General features: G+C 31.3%; 1 protein-coding gene across 2 annotated transcripts in view; it reads right to left on the bottom strand.

Annotated features, from left to right (window-relative positions):
• Positions 1–23,374, bottom strand: part of LOC109069727 (polymeric immunoglobulin receptor-like) — a 102,000-nt gene that overhangs the window by 5,258 nt on the left and 73,368 nt on the right. The window contains exons 6-14 of one of the 2 annotated variants that reach the window (XM_042733532.1): positions 20,062–20,394; positions 18,254–18,616; positions 17,860–17,946; positions 17,667–17,759; positions 17,402–17,476; positions 16,800–16,913; positions 14,758–14,892; positions 1,615–1,698; positions 73–171 (exon numbers count right to left, since the gene is read on the bottom strand). In XM_042733532.1, coding sequence (XP_042589466.1) covers positions 73–171; positions 1,615–1,698; positions 14,758–14,892; positions 16,800–16,913; positions 17,402–17,476; positions 17,667–17,759; positions 17,860–17,946; positions 18,254–18,616; positions 20,062–20,394 — 1,383 coding nt within the window. The remainder of the gene's footprint in view (positions 1–72; positions 172–1,614; positions 1,699–14,757; positions 14,893–16,799; positions 16,914–17,401; positions 17,477–17,666; positions 17,760–17,859; positions 17,947–18,253; positions 18,617–20,061; positions 20,395–23,374) is intronic. The other variant, XM_042733539.1, reaches the window with a different exon arrangement.

Raw genomic sequence — 23,374 nt, 5'->3', positions numbered from 1 at the left:
AGACAAACAAACACTGCACTGTAGCACACGTGTAAGATGATTCAGTTCCTGATATATATCATATTATCATACCCTTTTCATTTTCCAGAGCTGTGATGTAGAAATAGACCAATACAGCATTGATCAGCATCATGAGAGTTAACCACACTGATCTTCTGACCGCAGGTGAACCTGAAAAACAGCTCTAATATTACTACATATTAACAATATTATAATATTATAGAATATCTGTAATCTAGTGTTTCTGCAGTAATATTATAATATTATACAATATCTGTAATCTAGTGATTCTGCAGTAATATTATAATATTATATCATCTCAGCTGGGTAGAAACTGATTATATTTAATCTGAGTTATGTAATCAGATTCCAGAAATTAAGAACTTGTAATTAGATTAAATTACATTTTAAAATACTCAGAATCAGACTATAGTTACTTTTTATGGATTACATGTTTACATATTATTCATACAAATGATGTCCCTTTTATTTATTGATTCTCCCTAATTCCTCTTTTCCATCTTTTAAATGTTCCTTCCTGAAATATCCACCGCTTCTATAGACTCAGAAAGTCTTCAGTCTTCAGAGTCCAGTCACTAGTCAGGTGACCACTGCATTTACAGAAATCATCTAACTACTGATGAACACATTCATATTTATCTGAATTATCACTCAGTAGCTTATTTAACCGTCTGTTTTTAATGTCTTTGGAAGGCATTATTTCTTATTTACATGTAATGCAGGCTTTCCCAAACTTTTTTTGTCATCTGAACATCTTTCATCTGATATATTTACTTAAAGTGTCCCTGAGATTTGAAAATGAATATTTCATAATTAAGTATCACATTTGCATGTTTATTTACACGTTGGTTAATGTTCATGTCACATGCAGGTAAGCAAATAAAATAATTCATTTTTTTGAAGTGTTTTATTTATTTTTATGTTATTTAAAAATGATTTATTTTAATTTGACATTTTTATGATTTAATTAATGATTAACTTCTCGTTAAACTCACAAACCTCCAGCAGTTCTTCACAAACCCCAGCTTGGAAACCTTGACGTAATGCGATGTTTAATACACTTTATGTTGTTAATTTCAACGAATGGAATATATTTTCTTAATTTTTCTTTTTGTTTTTTAATATCAATATGGTACAAGATTATCCTGTTTGAAACAATGTGATAACTGAGTAAGGTCAAAAGATATCTAAAACTAATCAGAAAGTAATATGATTATATCACCTGAAATGTGTAATGGATCACGTACAAACTACAACTTTTGTGTGTAATCTGGAATCAGTAACAGATTACAGTTTGTGAGTAATCTGCCCAGCTCTGTGTATAATATTATAAAGAACTGTATATCTGTGTTTGACACTGACTGAATAATATATAAAACATCTCACACATGCTCAAAACAACTGAACACAGATTATTACGTCTGAAATTACGGGAAGTATTTCTCATTTAACCCTTCACTCAACATCTGTGAAGATGAGAAATACATAATGACTAACAGAGAGCATTAATTAATTATATATTGATCAGATTATGATGTCATGAGTTACTTGTGTCTATATCAGGGATCAGATTAGAATTCATCAAACACTTACAGCCCATCTGTTGACCACATAATGCGTCCCAGTTGTATCTCGTCACTGTGGTAAACACTGGTAAAACTGCAACAATGATGAATCCTGAAAACAGAAGAGTGATTATATTAATACAGATACTGAGATTATATTAAGATTATATTAATGCAGATACTGAGATTATATTAAGATTATATTAATGCAGATACTGAGATTATATTAAGATTATATTAATGCAGATACTGAGATTATATTAAGATTATATTAATGCAGATACTGAGATTATATTAAGATTATATTAATACAGATACTGAGATTATATTAAGATTATATTAATACGGATACTGAGATTATATTAAGATTATATTAATGCAGATACTGATATTATATTAAGATTATATTAATACAGATACTAAGATTATATTAATACAGATACTGAGATTATATTAAGATTATATTAATGCAGATACTGAGATTATATTAAGATTATATTAATGCAGATACTGAGATTATATTAAGATTATATTAATGCAGATACTGAGATTATATTAAGATTATATTAATGCAGATACTGAGATTATATTAAGATTATATTAATACAGATACTGAGATTATATTAAGATTATATTAATGCAGATACTGATATTATATTAAGATTATATTAATACAGATACTGATATTATATTAAGATTATATTAATGCAGATACTGAGATTATATTAAGATTATATTAATGCAAGATACTGAGATTATATTAAGATTATATTAATGCAGATACTGAGATTATATTAAGATTATATTAATGCAGATACTGAGATTATATTAAGATTATATTAATACAGATACTGAGATTATATTAAGATTATATTAATGCAGATACTGAGATTATATTAAGATTATATTAATACAGATACTAAGATTATATTAATACAGATACTGAGATTATATTAAGATTATATTAATGCAGATACTGAGATTATATTAAGATTATATTAATGCAGATACTGAGATTATATTAAGATTATATTAATACAGATACTGAGATTATATTAATATTATATTAATGCAGATACTGAGATTATATTAAGATTATATTAATACAGATACTGAGATTATATTAAGATTATATTAATGCAGATACTGAGATTATATTAAGATTATATTAATACAGATACTGAGATTATATTAAGATTATATTAATGCAGATACTGAGATTATATTAAGATTATATTAATGCAGATACTGAGATTATATTAAGATTATATTAATGCAGATACTGAGATTATATTAAGATTATATTAATGCAGATACTGAGATTATATTAATGCAGATACTGAGATTATATTAAGATTATATTAATACAGATACTAAGATTATATTAATACAGATACTGAGATTATATTAAGATTATATTAATGCAGATACTGAGATTATATTAAGATTATATTAATGCAGATACTGAGATTATATTAAGATTATATTAATGCAGATACTGAGATTATATTAATGCAGATACTGAGATTATATTAAGATTATATTAATACAGATACTAAGATTATATTAATACAGATACTGAGATTATATTAAGATTATATTAATGCAGATACTGAGATTATATTAAGATTATATTAATACAGATACTGAGATTATATTAATGCAGATACTGAGATTATATTAAGATCATATTAATGCAGATACTGAGATTATATTAATGCAGATACTGAGATTATATTAAGATTATATTAATGCAGATACTGAGATTATATTAAGATTATATTAATGCAGATACTGAGATTATATTATACAGATACTGAGATTATATTAAGATTATATAATAATGCAGATACTGAGATTATATTTAAGATTATATTAATACAGATACTGAGATTATATTACGATTATATTAATACAGATACTGAGATTATATTAAGATTATATTAATGCAGATACTGAGATTATATTAAGATTATATTAAATGCAGATACTGAGATTATATTAAGATTATATTAATGCAGATACTGAGATTATATTAATATTATATTAATACAGATACTGAGATTATATTAAGATTATATTAATGCAGATACTGAGATTATATTAATATTATATTAATACAGATACTGAGATTATATTAAGATTATATTAATGCAGATACTGAGATTATTATATTATATACTAAGATTATATTAATGCAGATACTGAGATTATATTAATACAGATACTGAGATTATATTAAGATTATATTAATGCAGATACTGAGATTATATTAAGATTATATTAATACAGATACTGAGATTATATTAAGATTATATTAATGCAGATACTGAGATTATATTAAGATTATATTAATGCAGATACTGAGATTATATTAAGATTATATTAATGCAGATACTGAGATTATATTAAGATTATAATAATGCAGATACTGAGATTATATTAAGATTATATTAATGCAGATACTGAGATTATATTAAGATTATATTAATACAGATACTGAGATTATATTAAGATTATATTAATGCAGATACTGAGATTATTATATTATATACTAAGATTATATTAATGCAGATACTGAGATTATATTAAGATTATATTAATGCAGATACTGAGATTATATTAATACAGATCCTGAGATTATATTAAGATTATATTAATGCAGATACTGAGATTATATTAAGATTATATTAATGAAGATACTGAGATTATATTAATACAGATACTGAGATTATATTAAGATTATATTAATGCAGATACTGAGATTATATTAATACAGATACTGAGATTATATTAAGATTATATTAATGCAGATACTGAGATTATATTAATATTATATTAATACAGATACTGAGATTATATTAAGATTATATTAATGCAGATACTGAGATTATATTAAGATTATATTAATGCAGATACTGAGATTATATTAATATTATATTAATACAGATACTGAGATTATATTAAGATTATATTAATGCAGATACTGAGATTATTATATTATATACTAAGATTATATTAATGCAGATACTGAGATTATATTAAGATTATATTAATGCAGATACTGAGATTATATTAATACAGATCCTGAGATTATATTAAGATTATATTAATGCAGATACTGAGATTATATTAAGATTATATTAATGCAGATACTGAGATTATATTAATATTATATTAATACAGATACTGAGATTATATTAAGATTATATTATTGCAGATACTGAGATTATTATATTATATACTAAGATTATATTAATGCAGATACTGAGATTATATTAATATTATATTAATACAGATACTGAGATTATATTAAGATTATATTAATGCAGATACTGAGATTATATTAAGATTATATTAATGCAGATACTGAGATTATATTAATATTATATTAATACAGATACTGAGATTATATTAAGATTATATTAATGCAGATACTGAGATTATTATATTATATACTAAGATTATATTAATGCAGATACTGAGATTATATTAAGATTATATTAATGCAGATACTGAGATTATATTAATACAGATCCTGAGATTATATTAAGATTATATTAATGCAGATACTGAGATTATATTAAAGATTATATTAATGCAGATACTGAGATTATATTAATATTATATTAATACAGATACTGAGATTATATTAAGATTATATTAATGCAGATACTGAGATTATTATATTATATACTAAGATTATATTAATGCAGATACTGAGATTATATACTAAGATTATATTAATGCAGATACTGAGATTATATTAATACAGATACTGAGATTATATTAAGATTATATTAATGCAGATACTGAGATTATATTAAGATTATATTAATGCAGATACTGAGATTATATTAATATTATATTAATACAGATACTGAGATTATATTAAGATTATATTATTGCAGATACTGAGATTATTATATTATATACTAAGATTATATTAATGCAGATACTGAGATTATATTAAGATTATATTAATGCAGATACTGAGATTATATTAATACAGATCCTGAGATTATATTAAGATTATATTAATGCAGATACTGAGATTATATTAAGATTATATTAATGCAGATACTGAGATTATATTAATATTATATTAATACAGATACTGAGATTATATTAAGATTATATTAATGCAGATACTGAGATTATTATATTATATACTAAGATTATATTAATGCAGATACTGAGATTATATTAAGATTATATTAATACAGATACTGAGATTATATTAATACAGATACTGAGATTATATTAAGATCATATTAATACAGATACTGAGATTATATTAAGATTATATTAATGCAGATACTGAGATTATATTAATATTATATTAATACAGATACTGAGATTATATTAAGATTATATTATTGCAGATACTGAGATTATTATATTATATAATAAGATTATATTAATGCAGATACTGAGATTATATTAAGATTATATTAATGCAGATACTGAGATTATATTAATACAGATCCTGAGATTATATTAAGATTATATTAATGCAGATACTGAGATTATATTAAGATTATATTAATGCAGATACTGAGATTATATTAATACAGATACTGAGATTATATTAAGATTATATTAATGCAGATACTGAGATTATATTAATACAGATACTGAGATTATATTAAGATTATATTAATACAGATACTGAGATTATATTAAGATTATATTAATACAGATACTGAGATTATATTAAGATTATATTAATGCAGATACTGAGATTATATTAAGATTATATTAATGCAGATACTGAGATTATATTAAGATTATATTAATACAGATACTGAGATTATATTAAGATTATATTAATACGGATACTGAGATTATATTAATACAGATACTGAGATTATATTAAGATTATATTAATGCAGATACTGAGATTATATTAAGATTATATTAATGCAGATACTGAGATTATATTAATACAGATACTGAGATTATATTAAGATTATATTAATGCAGATACTGACATTATATTAAGATTATATTAATGCGGATACTGAGATTATATTAAGATTATATTAATACGGATACTGAGATTATATTAAGATCATATTAATACAGATACTGAGATTATATTAAGATTATATTAATGCAGATACTGAGATTATATTAAGATTATATTAATGCAGATACTGAGATTATATTAAGATTATATTAATACAGATACTGAGATTATATTAAGATTATATTAATACAGATACTGATCTTCACTGACAGACACATCAACACATTCACATCCCATCAGACTCTATCAGTGATTTACATCAGTTATTATATCATCACTCATCATATTCACAGTGTGTACCATTCACTTCTGTTTGTAAGATGAAAATGGTTTTATTTTCAGCATTTTAAAACATGAGGGTAAATAGTGTAAATATGGAGGATAAGGAGCACAACAACAAAAAATATATGAGCAATGTCATTAAATATATTATTATTAATATCACACACAGGAGATATTATTGATCCGCCGCAGGTAATAACAGCCGTGCTGATATACAGTCATATCACACTCCTGATCATGTGATATACTGCATTTAAACAACAGATCCACAGAAGTACAGTATGTGTGTAAATAATTCAGGAAGAATTAAAGAAGTACTTCTGTCCCAAAACAACACATTCCTGTGTGTCATAAACACCCCTCCATCAGAGTCAACCTCTGCAGTGAAGACATGTTTGACACATTAGAGAAAGAGACGATCTGATCCCACGCGCCGGGAAATGAGCTCATCTGAGAACAGCACTACAGCCGGACTTCACTGACGCACATGAGAGCACACATACAGTCGTGGTCAGAATTATTGGCACCCTCGGTAAATATGATCAAAGAAGGCTGTGCAAATCTGCATTGTTAATCATTTTGATCTTTTATTAAAAACAATTCAAAAATATTCACAAATATCTAACCTTTCATTGAACTAAAACAATTGAAAATGGGGGAAAATCTCATTATGAAATGAATGTTTTTTTCTCAAATACACGTTGGACACAATTATTGGTACCCCTAGAAATTCTTATGAGTAAAATATCTGTGAAGTATATTCCCATTCATGTTCACAATTTTGAGCACTCCAGCATGATTATAAACATGAAATCATCCAGCTCTGGCTTCCTGTTTCACAGAAATATAAATAGTAGGGAAAACAAAGCCCAAATTCCCTTAATCATCCATCACAATGAGAAAAACCAAAGAATACATTTCTGATGTGCAGCAAAAGATAATTGAGCTTCACAAATTAGTGAAGTGGCTTTAAGAAAAGAGCTAGAGCAGTGAAAATTCCCATTTCCACCATCAGGGCAATAATTAAGAATTTCCAATCAACAGAAAATGTTACGAAACTGCCTGGAAGAGGACGTGTGTCTATATCGTCCTAATGTGCGGTGAGAAGGAGAGTTTGAGTAGCTACTGACTCTTCAAGGACCACAGCTGGAGAACTGCAGAAAATAGTTGAGTCTCTGGTTCAGAAAACCTTTTAAATATGATCAAACAGCACCTACATCAACACATGTTGTTTAGGAGGGTTTCAAGAAAGAAAAAAAAAAAAAGAAAGAAAAGAAAATGCTGTCATCCAAAAACAATCTCCAGCATATTCAGTTATCAGACACGACTGGAACTTCAAATGGGAATGGCTCTATGATCAGATGAAACTAAAAAATGAGCTTTTTAGCAGCAAACACTCAAGATGGGTTTGGTGAACACAGGGATAAAAAGTACCCCATGTGTACAATGAAATATACTGCTGTATTTTTGATGCTGCGGGCCTATATTTCTGCTGGAGGTCCTGGACATCTTGTTTAGATACATGGCATCATGGATTCTATCAAATACCAACAGATAAAATATCAGTAAGTGGCTGACTCTGTTAGAAATCTTATAATGGACCATGTTTGGATCTTCCAACCGTACAGTAACCCAAACACAAACCTCAAAAACAACACAGAAATGGGTCACTGGGCACAAAACCAAGCTTCTGCTAGAGCCATTCCAGTCCTCTGACCTGAACCCTGACGAACATGAGTGTGGTGAACTGAAGAGGAGAAGCTGGGAATCTAAAGGGTCTGGAGTGATTCTGATGAAGGAATGGTCTCTGATCTCTTGTCAGGTGTTCTCTAACCTCATCAGGCATTATAGGAGAACATTTAGAGCTGTTAAACTGGCAAATGGAGGTTTCAAAAAGCATTTAATAAAAGGGTACTGTTAATTGTGTCCAATGTGTATTAGAGAAAAACATTTATGTCATAATGATATTTCCCCCCCCATTTTAAATTCTTATTATCCAATGAAAGGATAGATTTATGTGAATTTTTTAAATAAAAGATCAAAATGATTAACAATGCAAATCTATTTTCACAGCCTTCTTTGATCATATTTACCAAGGGTGCCAATAATTCTGACCACGACTGTAATAACAGTAAGATTCTTCTCGATAAATAACAATCTTTCTCCCTCCACAGACACAAACATGACCACGTTGTCAGTAAGAGTGTGAAAGATCTCCTGCAGCTCTGTAGAAGTCATTAACGGTGGATTATATGATTACAGATCCTTCATCTCTCAGAGCATTCACTGTCAGAGAAATAACCTCACTGTCCGATCACAGCCTGAAGAACAGGAACTAACACACACTGTGTAACACCACACAGATGAGCTTCTGCAGAACACGTTCACTCACACTAAAGAAGACGTCAGTCTAGCTGAGAAAGACAGAAATAACATATATGAGAAAACAGCTAAACTGTCAAAACTGAAGCCAGAAACTGAACATAATCACACATCCTTGTCGCTACTCTAAAGCACATTTTTTGACTTAATTTACTTTTCTGTCTTGTCATTGAGCTACAGTAAATGATTTACTGAATTGGAAGTAAATCTAAGTTTTGTTGGTTTAATTTAAACTATTTGCTACACATCAAATCAATAATTTTGCGTTCTGTGAAAATCACGTGACCTCTGACGTCATCGAGGTTGGGTTTGGGACAGCCATCTTGTTTTCCTCGCATCCAGACTGAGGCTGACACAATATCGGTGAGTAATTATACAAATAAGCTTGAATTCACTGTTACTACAGTTGACACATATGTATACGATGATTTTGACTACGTTAACTGTCATAAAGTTATTGACACGTTAGAGTGATCAAAGAAGCATGAATCAATGAAAAATGAAGAGCTTGATATTTTAAAAGCGTAATTAGCCGCGAAACAGAACTGAAATCGTTAATCACACAACGGTTTTCTGTGCTCGTGCACCCGAAGCACGCGCACGAGACCCGCGCGTCAGCATTGTCTTTCTTCTGTTGTCTGAATAATCAAATATACACAGAATATGTCGAATATGACCGTCTTAACGAGCATTAACATAACACAGTGACTCATGACTTAAGAGAATGTAAACTTTGGGGAGAAAATTAGGTGTGAATCAATATATTGGATCCATGCATTCAGTTTTAGAGTTAAAGCAGCTTTCCTGCCATCCCTGTCATTAATCAAACAGCGAAAGAAAAATACATCTGTTTAATTCATAATGTAAAGAGACTTCTTTTTTAAACACTTGGTTAGATTATTCAGTAGTATTTCTCATGAGTGTTAAGCTCGTTTGTGTCTTTGTTCTGTTGTATTTACTGATCCTGACTCCTGCTGCTTGCTCCAAATGTTCATTTTTATTACTGTTTGCTTATGCTTTTATTTTCCTTTAATCCAGATGGTGATGTGTGTCATTGTCTATTTCAGGAAAGATGTTATTAATCACGGGACCACTGTTGTAAGTGCTGCTTTTTTCTTAAGGCCAGTTTATATCTGCTGTACTTTATTAATCATGTCTCAGAGATTTTTTCCATCTGTACCATAATATTACAGACTCATACCAGCCATTACCAGCCAACTCCAAAACAACACATGCATGTTTGAGGCAAGGTTCTTTAATATAATTATGATGAAGTGCATGAGATGATTTAATGGAAATTGTGCTTTTGTTATTTAAGGTATTGATCTTAGACATTTGTTTGCGTACTATAACTAATTCCAGTTATTTTTCTCAAAATCTCTCACAGCAGGAAACACACACTTTGGAGAAGGTGATGAGCTCTACAAGTTCAGGAGAAAGCAGCCCTTCTTGGCTGAAAAAAAAAAAAAAAAAACTTTCTTCTTCTTCTTTTGTTTCTACAGATGGACACAGAGACTTAAGACACAGAAAAATCTGTGGTTTACTCTCCCTCGTGTCGTTCCAAACCCATAAGATTTTGACCGTGTCTACACCGGACACACCTGACCTTCATGACCTTTCAGGATCCTCTAACTGTTGGTTACATGGACTGTCACCGGAGGAAGGAAAGCTTTTCTTATTAAGCTTATCTTTTACTTTTCTTTTCTTTTCTAAAGTTTAATGCAAGTTCATCTGGAATGTGGTGTTTTTCAGTGGCACATGGATGTCAGATTTCTTGGATGAACGTTCTGTTCTGGAATGTTATGCTTTTACGTTTTAAAGCAGTTTTCACTATTAACTGTTGTAAATTCTTCCTCATATTCCAAAAGAGGAAATTATGTCAATGTGATTTCAGATTTCAATGTGATGTAATAAACATTTTAAAATGTTTGACTCTCAAGAGTGTAAATTCACTAATTCAGTGACATTTAACACAGTAAAATCACATTCTGAAGGTGAAGAAACTGCTTAATATGTACAATTTAGATTTGTATTTATCTGGATATTTGATTTAAAAATATGTAAACAAAATAAATAAATTAATTAATTAAATCAATCCAAATAAATTCATACTGATAATTTGATGAAAAATAATTTAAAATATAAATTTACTTTAAAAATAAATTTTATCAAAATTAAACTATAAAAATTAAAAAAATCAAACCAAATTACATTCAACAATTTGACATAATTTCTATAACATTCAACAAGTTGATGAAATTAGTTTAAGTTGATCCAGTGACACATGTTTCTCAGTGGAACAATAAAAACTGGTCTGATCAAGAAATGGTCTAGCGATTTGCAAACAGCTCAAAAGTTTGTCAAAGCAGAAACACAGAGATCCAAATAAAACAGAGATCCGCCTTCTTTACTGTCAAACACTAAAACATTACAAACACACTCAGAACCAAAAAACACAATATAACCAAAAACAGCTGACAATAATCAAGAAGTCACTCAATGCAAACAGATTCTGAAGCAACTGAAAAAAACCTGAAAAAGAAAACTGAACATGAAGAATTGGCTATTCATACTGGAGAAATATGGGAAACCCATTTCCAGACGCTATTTAATAAAGTAGAAACAGACTCAAACTGTAAACAAAATCAAATAAACAATCAACTGGAAACACTAGAACTGGCAATAATCAGATAATCAAAATCCATTCGACTTCCCCATCAAGAAAACTAAAATCATAAACCTTCCAGAACAGATCCAGATCCCAGAGAACACAACACATATTCACATCAGGATCTGAGCATGACACACACTCATCACACTACAGTCAGCTGGGTCTGAAGATCCCCTCCACAGGTCACTTAACCCAGCAGTGAACGAGCGGAGAGATTTTTCTGCTATAACAGCTGTGTGTCACAGAGATCTGTTAGAATCCGTCATGGACTCTGTAGTACACAGCGGAGCAGAGCGAGAGCTGTGAGAGATCATGTGTTTGTGAGGGAAAGCAGCGCTCTTTTATCATCTTACATTCATCTGAGTGTGCTGAAAATCATATTAATAATCTGAGCGGAACAAGACTTGGTTACTTTTCCTGAGCTTGCTACCAAAAGAGATGGACTTAATTCAACAAAGTTAAGTGTTTAAAAAAAAAAAAACCCTTAATTGGTCTTTTGTGGAGAAAAGTGGGCACCCATAGAAAATTAATGGGTGAGACTAATTCAGAGCATTTATTATTATTATTATTATTATTATTATTTGTCTTACGTTTGTTACAACATTGGTTTGGACTTCAGTCTGTGCAGCCAGTGAGCACTACTGCCATCTAGTGGCTCATATTAATATTTCATGAAATTGCTATTTGTATACCAACATATGTCACCAGATGTGCCAAAATATAACACATTTTGAGGTTATGACTGTTTCAACTTATTGGAATTAAAAATTTTACTGAAGTAAAAAAAATATATATATATATATATAGTGACGACGTGACATACAGCCAAGTATGCTGACCCATACTCAGAATTGGTGCTCTGCATTTAACCCATCCAAAGTGCACACACACAGCAGTGAACACACACACACACACACACACACACACACACACACACACACACACACCGTGAACACACACCCGGAGCAGTGGGTATCATTTATACTGCGGCGCCCGGGGAGCAGTTGGGGGTTCGGTGTCTTGCTCAAGGACACCTCAGTCGTGGTATTACCGGCCCGAGACTCGAACCCACAACCTTAGGGTTAGGAGTCAACCTCTCTAACCACTAGGCCATGACTTCCCCAACGACTTATATATATATATATAAAACATAACAATAAGCATATTTTACATGAGTCAATGAAGTAATTTTGCAATTTTAGAGGTAAATAGGGTCAAAAATACCAAAAACTCATATGCAAAATGCATAAATTGAGTAGTTTTACTTTAGTGAAGATAGTATCAAGACATTTATTTTTTTTTAAATAGTGTTGTCTCTGAGGCAGAGTAAAAACATGGTACTCAAGAAATCCAGATTCAAACAATAAGGCTAACAATGTTGAGCTATAGACCAATTTGAAGTAGACGTCACAGTTACGTCACTTGCAGCTGCGCGCGCACAGTGGTGGCAGAAAAACACTGGGAACAAATGAAGGGAAACGGATAAAATCCATAGAATAAGAGAAAAAATGTATTGTTGTGCCTCTGGATGTCAGAATCGGAATGCAAATCATTTTTATATAATACTGTCGACAAAGACGCCATTTGAAGCTAAAAGCAGACTTTTAAACAGACAGACTATGGATGAAACCTGCTATGATTACCCTATTTTAAAGCATAAATTTGACTCAAACGATAGGTCTATATAATATTCATATGGGGACATATTGTATTAACCCTACAGTTGAAATACATGCATGAAATACTATTTAAACCTATAACATTTTACATAACATTTACCTATTTTATCTCACAATTCTGACTTTTTTCTTGCAAATGCAAGTTTATATCTCCTAGTTCGGACCTTGTAACTTTATTCAAGTCAACAATTGTGAGTTTGTCAATTCTGAGGGAAAAAAGGCAGAAGTGTGGGATTATAAACTAAATAGAAAGAATGACGAGTTGATTTTTCTTACCAGAATTGTGAAATATAATCACGGAATTACAAGAAAAAAGTCAGAATTTTGAAATATAAACTAAAATATATTTTATTATTATTTTATTCCATGGCTTGAATAGACTGCTACGTTAAAACTGTCATTTTCTGCCACCAGATAGGCTCCGCCCACAAAAAAACCTCATCACTGTTTGCAAACACTGACATTGGTCTATATAACAGTTTGTTTTCTGAATATGATTTTTCTGTCCATAAATGTATCCACACAGTTGCTCACCTGTCTAATATAACATATAATATATGAAAGTGTCTTTTTCATTGGTTTGTACAAAATAAAACAGAAATCGAGGGTGTGATGTCACTGGCAGACGATGCATTGATACGCTCCGTTACACTGATTAAAATTAATTATCTCTCTGGATTTAAACATTCTTGGAAACATCTGGGATAATGTAAGTACATGTCATCAATATTTATAACACTGATCTAATGTTTTTAGGATATTTTGATCCAAAAATCTTACATTGTGCCTTTAAAATCAACTTTATTCTAGAATTAAACCGTTTCCTTCATCTTTGGACTCATTCGTGACAGTTTGAAATAAATGCTATGCTTTTCAAAGATACTTTAATATTTAAAAGGTGTGTTATGAAAAAACCCTTCTCTTTTTCTTCTTCCACTCTCTCTACTGGATATAAACTGTAATTAATTAATCAGATCAGTATTTTAATTAGTGTTTATGAATGAAGCAGTAAATAACTGTAAAGTTTCCACAGATTTTTTTGACTGAATTTTAATAATGTTGAATAATGTTTTCTTGCACTATTACTCATGAATGAATGTGAATAGTTCATAAATGTAAACTCACCTCCTTTAGCAGATCCAAAGGAGTAGAAGAGGAGGATGAACTGAAGTGAAGGCAGAACATCAAAACTTATTCCAGCCAGAACATTGAATATAGTACTGATCCGTTCACTTAATTTACCAGTGAAGTCAGTCAACACTGTAGAAGAAAACAACAACAATTAATAAATCAATTCAAACATTTGATCTGAATCTGATTTAATGTCATTATTAAAAAATAAGTACAGAAGTAATATAACTTCACTAATCCACAATCTCCCTCCTTGAAAACTATACAAACATATAAAATATCATATACTCTCAAAATCTTCAACACACAAGAAAAACTCACTGTTTATTCACCGCCTCGTGTTCACTCAATATTACACACATTAGAAGCATCATTTAAACATTAAGATGAAAATCTTTTTACAGTAAGTGAATGTGCAGAAGCTCAGTTGAGTATGAATTATGTGTTTGTGTAAATGTAATAAATCATGTGTGATTGTTGGTCATGTGATCTGATCAGACTGTACATGAACATGATTCATCTCTCCTGTCTTTAGTGTTTGACTCATCATTTAACTTCTGTGAACATCTAGCAGTTGTGTTTGTTTACATGACGTATATTTCTGTATCTTCCTCGGACTCATCCTCTCGTAGCTGAAGCGTGTGCTGTATCTGACACACGTCACTGAGTGTTTGTGTGACGTTTACATGAGACAATGAAGCACATGATGAATGTGTTTGGTGTCTTCTACAGCAGCTCAGTGACTGATGATCAGAAACATGTTCACAGTAATACATGTGTGACAGCACTGAGAGTTTCAGCAGATCATTACACTGTGTGGAGAAACTTTCTGTGTTTCTGAAGAAATTATTCAGTCACTGTTTACTGTATATTCAACTGAACAATAATAGTGACAATATCTCCATAATAGACCTCTGTAATTAAACACTGTAATAAATGATTGTTGCGATTAATTATCACAACTTAAAACCTAGTGTGTGCTGTGTGTATAACATGTCTTATGGATTATATATATATAAACATTGTTATGTGAAATATGCTTATTCAGGGCAGTACTAAATTTAAAAAAAATAAAATAAAATATTTTAAAGCATATCTTAAAATATTTTAGAGCTGAACATAACTGAGCAGCCAATGCTAGAACTATTCCATATTTCAATGTTATGTTATTTATTTCCCTGATTTTTAATGACCTGTAAATCACAAATTGAAAAATCGCTGATATTTCCAGGTAATGAGACGATCAGACGCCTTTCAATGAGAGTGTGTGTGTGAGTGTGTGTGTGTGTGAGTGTGTGTGTGTGTGTGTGTGTGAGTGTGTGAGTGTGTGTGTATGTGTGTGTATGTGTGTGAGGATGAGTGGTAACACACACACTATGTCTCTACATCAGAGATGCTCAAATCTGCCCTGAGATCCACTGTCCTGCAGAGTTTACTCCTGTAACTCTGATCAAACACACATGAGCATGTTAATCAGAGTCTTCAGGATCATTAGAGAATCACAGGCAGGTGAGTTTGATCAGGATTAGATGGACCTCCAGGACAAGATCTGAGGAACCCTGACCTAAGATATATTTTTAATACTGTATGCCATCATGAATAATGTAGTATTCTGCGTGTAGTAGAAGAATCTGTCTTTCTTATTTGTTTTTTAATCACTCAGTGGCCTGAGATTGAAATAAACTAGACTTCATCTGCTGATTCACTTCTCATTTCAGTTTCCATCCTTTAATGGACAGTGACAATCTGTTTTATACATTTAATACATTTTAAAATCTACACTTTATTTGACTTTTTGTTTTTTCTTCAATTATTTCGTCAGTTTTTTTTTTCTCTTTATCATGTCTGTGTAAAACACTCTGAGTATTATATTTGCTATAATAACTCTTATCTAATGGAAATGCTTCAGTTAACTGATAAATCAGGTCTGATATCAGGTTTTAATATGTTGTGTCTTTAACAAACAGCATTAATCTGATAAATCATGATTTACAGCACATTCATCTCACTGACTCTTGATGGAAGGAAATACTTACAGAAAATAATATAGAAGAGGGTGAACAGAATCACAATCACAAAGAGAATTATAATCATGACTCCCTCAAATCCAGCGTAATTCAGACTCTTGTCCACGGCAGATTTAAACAGAACTGGGAGAAAGAAGAGATACAAACCAACAATTACTAAAATAGAAGAACAACAAATAATAAATACAGATCACAAGAATTATAAAACCTCTTCTCACTGAACAGATGCAACAGTATTTATGACTCATTCATTGAACTCTTCCTGTCTGACCCTGTGACTTTTGTGCTGATTTTATGACCCCTGACCCTCACATGACCCCAAAACATGCTGAGATGTGATGTAGAAGTAGCTTCAGTCTCAGTCACTATAACATCATGTCTGTTTATTTATGTGATTTGTTTTTTTCATCATTAACCGGTGTAGATTATAAGAGTGATGAAATGTGTAGAATATGATACTGACAACAATAAAACAATAACAGACTCTTCCAATTATTAATGTCATGTTATTTTTAAGAGTTCCTGCAGGATACTGAGAATTATTGTTCAAGTGTTAATGTGCATTTTAATGTGTTTGATAATGAAAGTGATTTACATTTGGATTTCTTTACCTGAATAAAAAACAGCTGAGAAAACAATATATTCTGTCACATAACTGTAATATTGAACCCATGTTTTAATGTTGCCTGTAAAACAGAAAAGATGAAGTAATTACATCACAATATCATTTACAACACTGACACAGTGAAACACTGAATCCTTTTTAATGTGAAATTAATTCAGGTCTTGACAGATTGTTTAGTTCATGTGAAAACAATCTGGGTATTATAATTCATGAAGTATATTTTCTCTCATAAGCTGGTAATAATGAATCACCTGTGAAGTTATTAATATACGGAGCTGTCCAGAGCAACAAGAGAGGCCTCAGAAAATAAAGAGCACAACAAGAGACCGACTCAAACAGAGATCCTGAAACACAACCAGACATTAATAATTACTGTATTAATAAACAACTATTAGAATGATTTATTATAATGCATTGATGATTAATCAGCAGTGAAACACTGACCTTCAGAAACACCCCAGAGGACAAACGCTAGAAACATCAGAACATTTGGACAGAAGACGAGAAACATCTGAAGACGAAAGACTGTGTCTGGAGAGAAAACACAATAACTCCTGTTCAGTTAAATAGTGAATTACATTTTATTGAAATATTTAATAATTGTTTAAACTATCATTATCAGTCATTCAGTTTTATTTAAACACACATCTCTGTTCTTTCTGACACTTACATCTATAACTTAATAAATCAAAATCAAAACTGTGTTGGAAACAAAAATGTAATATTATAAATAACTAAACTACTGATTAAGGATTTACATTTATGCATTTAGCAGACACTTTTTATCCAAATAGATAAAGGATAGAAGAGTAGGTTGTTTTCTTATCTGTTGACTTACCTAGTAGTTTCAGTACCAAATGTATATTGGTTGAAAACATGCCATTCCAAAAAAAGCTACTGTAAACTGTACATTTATACTGTCCCTCATCTTCAGCTCTCAGATCGTCCAGCCGGAGGGAGAAGTTTCCATGTTGAATCTGATCAGTGAAGAAATGAGCTCTATCCTGATAATCCTGCTGCTGGGCTTCTGCTCGACTCTCACCGTCCTGATACAGATGAACTAAAGTCTCAGAGTCTGTTCTTCTCCATTCCACCTCCAGATCCTCCACTGATGAAAGATCATCAGCATACCAACATATGGGCAAAATCACTGAAGATCCCAGAGGAGCAGGTGTGTGATGGGAATGTTTTACAATGAATCCTGAAAATGAAAAAAAAAAAAAAAAAAAAAAAAATATATATATATATATATATATATATATATATATATATATATATATATATGTGTGTGTGTGTGTGTGTGTGTGTGTGTGTGTCTGTGTTAGTGTGAGTGTGTGTGTGTGTGTGTGTGTGTGTATGTGAAATCTTAAGGCAAGAAAGTGAAGTAAATATTGTGTTTATTTCCATTAAAAACTCCCTAAGAAATTGCATTAAAAAGCCCTAAGATTTATTAAGGACTGAGCAGAGAAGGTTCAAAGACCCCCGTTATGTTTATTACTTATTCTTCAGCCATGAATGTACAGCAGAGAGAGAACTGAGGTCTCATCCTGATGTATATCACACACACACAATTAGATTACATTTTCTCAAGTCTCCCGAATCTGATTGACTAACTTTGCACAACTTCCAGAAGTAAGAGTTTTTTTTTTACTTGAGTTTCTAAACATTTTCTATTTTTCCTGTGTGTTCTCTGGCCAATCATTCATGAAAAACGCCAAATCCAAATTTAAAGATGGATTTTCCACACTTGTCTATATTTTTGGTATAATACATCTTAGAATGGCATGTATGAATAAAATGAACTGTGACTGGTCACTTTACATGTTAGTCGGATGGCTCTTCATTAGAGGGCAGTTCTTGGTCAGATTAAGCTATTGTGGAGCAGGCCTTTTGTGGTTTAGTCAAAGTTGTATTTATGTGAGGCTAGAAGAACCCATTTCTAGAGTGGAACATCTTCAGTGCGGTGATACGCTATACATCATAAGCAGTGGACTCAGCGGAACGGGGTGAAAAGTTGGGAAAATAGTTCAAGTAAAGTGAAAGTGCATCTCTGTCTTGTATTATGTTGTGCACTAAGGTGGTGAATTAGTCAAGATTAATTAGATTTAGAATCTGTCAAATGATAAACAATGTCAGTATAATTAATAATTGATCATAATGATCTACTGAAATACATCATGGCTAGTACTAACTGTAAATATCAGAGACATAATTTAGAAAAGCATGTACTCAGAGGTCAAAAGCACAACAATTCCTTGCAAAAATTTTGAGTAACTGCTAATAGCATTTATATATATATTTTGTTTTCATTTAAAGACTTCCACTCTTTAATTTAGTGGGAAACTACTTTTTATAGACACTCACATTTACAAACCCAGCACCACACAGCTGATACAACATATAAATACATGTTCAGATGTAGCTGGTGCTCCTTCAAAATTAATAATTTAATCTATATAATTAATCATATATGGCCAGCCCCGACAATGATATTTATCACTTAAATACATCAAACTAATGTTATTAAGAATCTGGAAATACTCTTTTTATATTGTTACTATACTGCTTAATTAAAATCATGTACTGATCAGGGCAACAACAGCAGCAGATGATTATCCATCCATCCATCATCGATCTATTTATTACCCAGTATCAGCTCTGCATCGGCTGAAAACACACAATCCTGGTCCTTGTATACGATACATCTGTAAACTCCTTCATCTCCAGCTCTCAGTTTTTTCAAACGGAGGGAGAAGTTTCCATCTTTAATCTTCTTCTTTAAGAAATGTGCTCTTTTGTGATAATCATGGCGCTGTTCTTCTGCTCGAATCTTTCCATCCTGATACAGATGAACCAGAGTCTGAGAGTCTGCTCTTCTCCACTCCACCTTCAGACTGTTCTCTAACAAGCTTTCATCAACCCGACAGGGCAAATCCACTGAACCTCCAAGAGGAACAACATTACCATTTATAAAGAACTCTAGAAAGGAATAGAAACATGTGTTAATGTGGAAAAACTCTAAAAAAACAAAAAAAAAAATACACAAAAACACACAAAAATATAAAAACACACACAAAAACAAATATATATATATATATATATAATACATATACACACACACACACACACACATATATATATATATATATATATATATATATATATATATATATATATATATATATATATATATACATATACATAAGTGCCAATAAAAGACACAAATAAATAATCTAAAAAATTACATAAAGTGGTGATTAATTAATCTAATTAATCGCACATCAAATTTGGAGAAATTACTCTGAAAAGTCATTGTTGCGCAAAGCATCAAACTGAGATTACAAAAAGTAGGTTCAGCAAGAAATATTTTGTTTGATAAAAACTATTATATATACTCTTTTGGATCATGTGAGTAAATCATGACAGCATTGTCATTTTTTATTGGGTGAACTATAACTTTAATAATTTATTTTCTTAATTTTATTATTATTACTACCAAAATACACAACTAAATATTCAACAAAACAGAAGCAGCGCATATTTTTTAAAATTGCCAGTTCATTGAATCATTAGGCTTGTTCGACTTGAAGCGGATCATCACCCTCAGACCGGTTGGTGTGTGACATCAAACATAGATACATACACTAGTTGTCACCTTGGGGTTCTAAGCATGCGTCAAAACCACCGCCATCTTGGAACAGGGGTCTTGTCATAGGAAGTAGCGATTTCATGGACGATGCCGGACTTTTGTGCTGCGTATGGATGTTCAAACAAAAGAAATCTAAAAACCAGACACCAAGGGATTACATTTCACAAGTGAGAATGTGTTTTACTATATTGAATGTTACGAAATTATATTTCTGGTTACGTTGGTTTGTTTCAGTCCTTGGTTAACGACGCAGCTAATCCATGCTAGTTACCCGTTAGTTTTTGACAGTTAGGAAAACCGACAATGAACAGAATGTATTTATATCAATCTAATATGATCGTAAGATGTTGGAAATGTGGACAGTTGTTTTGGTCTCTATTCAATAGTTTCTCCGACTGGCGCTGTGTGGCCGAGTTCAGTCTCCGTCTATTTCCAGCTAGCATGCTACGCTAACTTCAGTCAGCATTCTTGGCTAACGGAGATGAGTCTGAAGTTAAAACATCCACCTGAACAAGTTTATCCAAACATACTGGTTCTGGCTGTTTACCCCGATTGTATCTGATGAGCTACGATGTGACGGGAAAAAACAGAAACTGTTTACAACAACAAAAAACCGGGAACAAACCTTTTCAGACAGGCCCTTTACTCTGCTCTCACTTGGCTATGTGCCTTGAAGTACACTAAATACTATGGACTTATGGATTTGTTTTGTTTGTAGATACCGAAGCTCTTAATAAGGAAATTAAAAATTGACCCATGCTTTTTTGCTTAAAGGTGAAGACTCACCCAACTTTATGTATGTTTTGTAAGATTTCCATATCTGTCAAACATATTTTATTAGATTGTCCTGGACTTAACACAAGCAGAATGCTCTTTTATGAAGTTACTTCACTTAAGGACAAAAAAAAAAAAATAAAACATGAAAAGGTTTTGGATTTTTTTATCATATGTTAATTTAAAAAAAAAAAGTATAATATGACTTGCTGTTTATATTTGTTTTGTTTTTATTGTATTTATATGATATTTGTGTTTTTTGTAATTGAATTTTTGCAGTGAAAATAGCTTTCATTGCTGACATGGCATTAAATAAAACAATCTGAAACGCATTCATGACGATTTATGGTGATTTTATTTGCATTAGTCCTTTGCCTACATTGACGCTGATGCATTAAAGAGGAGAGGTTCCCCTGTTCCAAGATGGCGGCTCTATTGACGCATGCGTTCCAATGATCTGCCGTAGCCAAGGCGACATCTAGGCTGTTTCTCATTTCCAAGAATGCAAAGAAGGGACTTGTGTTCTTGTGGAGACCGGTCTTGCCAAGCTTCCTTGGAAGAACGAACTCGGAAGGACGAGAGAACACACCCTTATGAGTATTGAGATGTGCTGCGTTCTTGCTTAACTTACCGCATAATCACAGCATAAGCAGCGGCAAATGAACCATAAATATAACATAACATTACAAACAAATTTCATAACTTATTAAAACATTTCAAACTATTATAGATAACATTTACATACCGTATAATTGTATATCGTTTTATTTTATAGCATTATATGTTTAACTATGACTATGTTAAGATTAATTTTAATATGCCAATAAAAATACTGCAGACTTTTTCCGGGTCTTACAAATTTATTAAATTTAAGTAAAACAAAAAGATAAATGTTTACTTTCAAGAGCCGTCAAGCATTTGCAAGAGTGAGTGTAATGCTGCGTTCCAGGCAGGTTTTTGAGCCCGAAACTCATGACTTCAAACCACGACTCACGACTTTGTAGCGTTCCAGGCAAGTCACGCCAAACAGCCTGAGCACAAGTAATTGTAGCTAGATTATTAAATTTACTGCAACGTTATATTGTTCTAAAGTCTATTTCTCGCCGTGTACCACTTGCATAAACACCGCATCCATAGGCAATATTATCCGTAGGGGCTCCCATTGTTGTTTCGCGGGCTATGTGACGCCAGAGCTGGGAACTCAGAGTACATCGATCTAGTACGAGTTCACGGGTGGGAAGTCATGGGTTTGACTGCCGTTCCAGTGCACTTTCACGGGTAGAAGGTTGGAAAAACACGGGTTACTGGTTGCCTGGAACGCGGCATAAAGCTTGCAGGCTTTCGTACACCGGCCGCCTGCAACGTCTTCTGGGATTTCTAATGGCTCGATTCTCTCAAGTCTGCACTCGATGCATCCTCGATATCAAGAACACATCCGGGCACTTCCATGCGTCCTCTGTACTTGCGTTCTTGAAAACTGGAATTGAACTTCGACGGTTAATGATGACGTATAGCGAGAACAAAAGGATGCAAGAT

Source organism: Cyprinus carpio, chromosome A3 (genome assembly GCF_018340385.1).
Source record: "Cyprinus carpio isolate SPL01 chromosome A3, ASM1834038v1, whole genome shotgun sequence".
Classification (NCBI taxonomy): Eukaryota; Metazoa; Chordata; class Actinopteri; order Cypriniformes; family Cyprinidae; genus Cyprinus; species Cyprinus carpio.
This window is presented reverse-complemented; position numbering and strand designations above follow the sequence as displayed.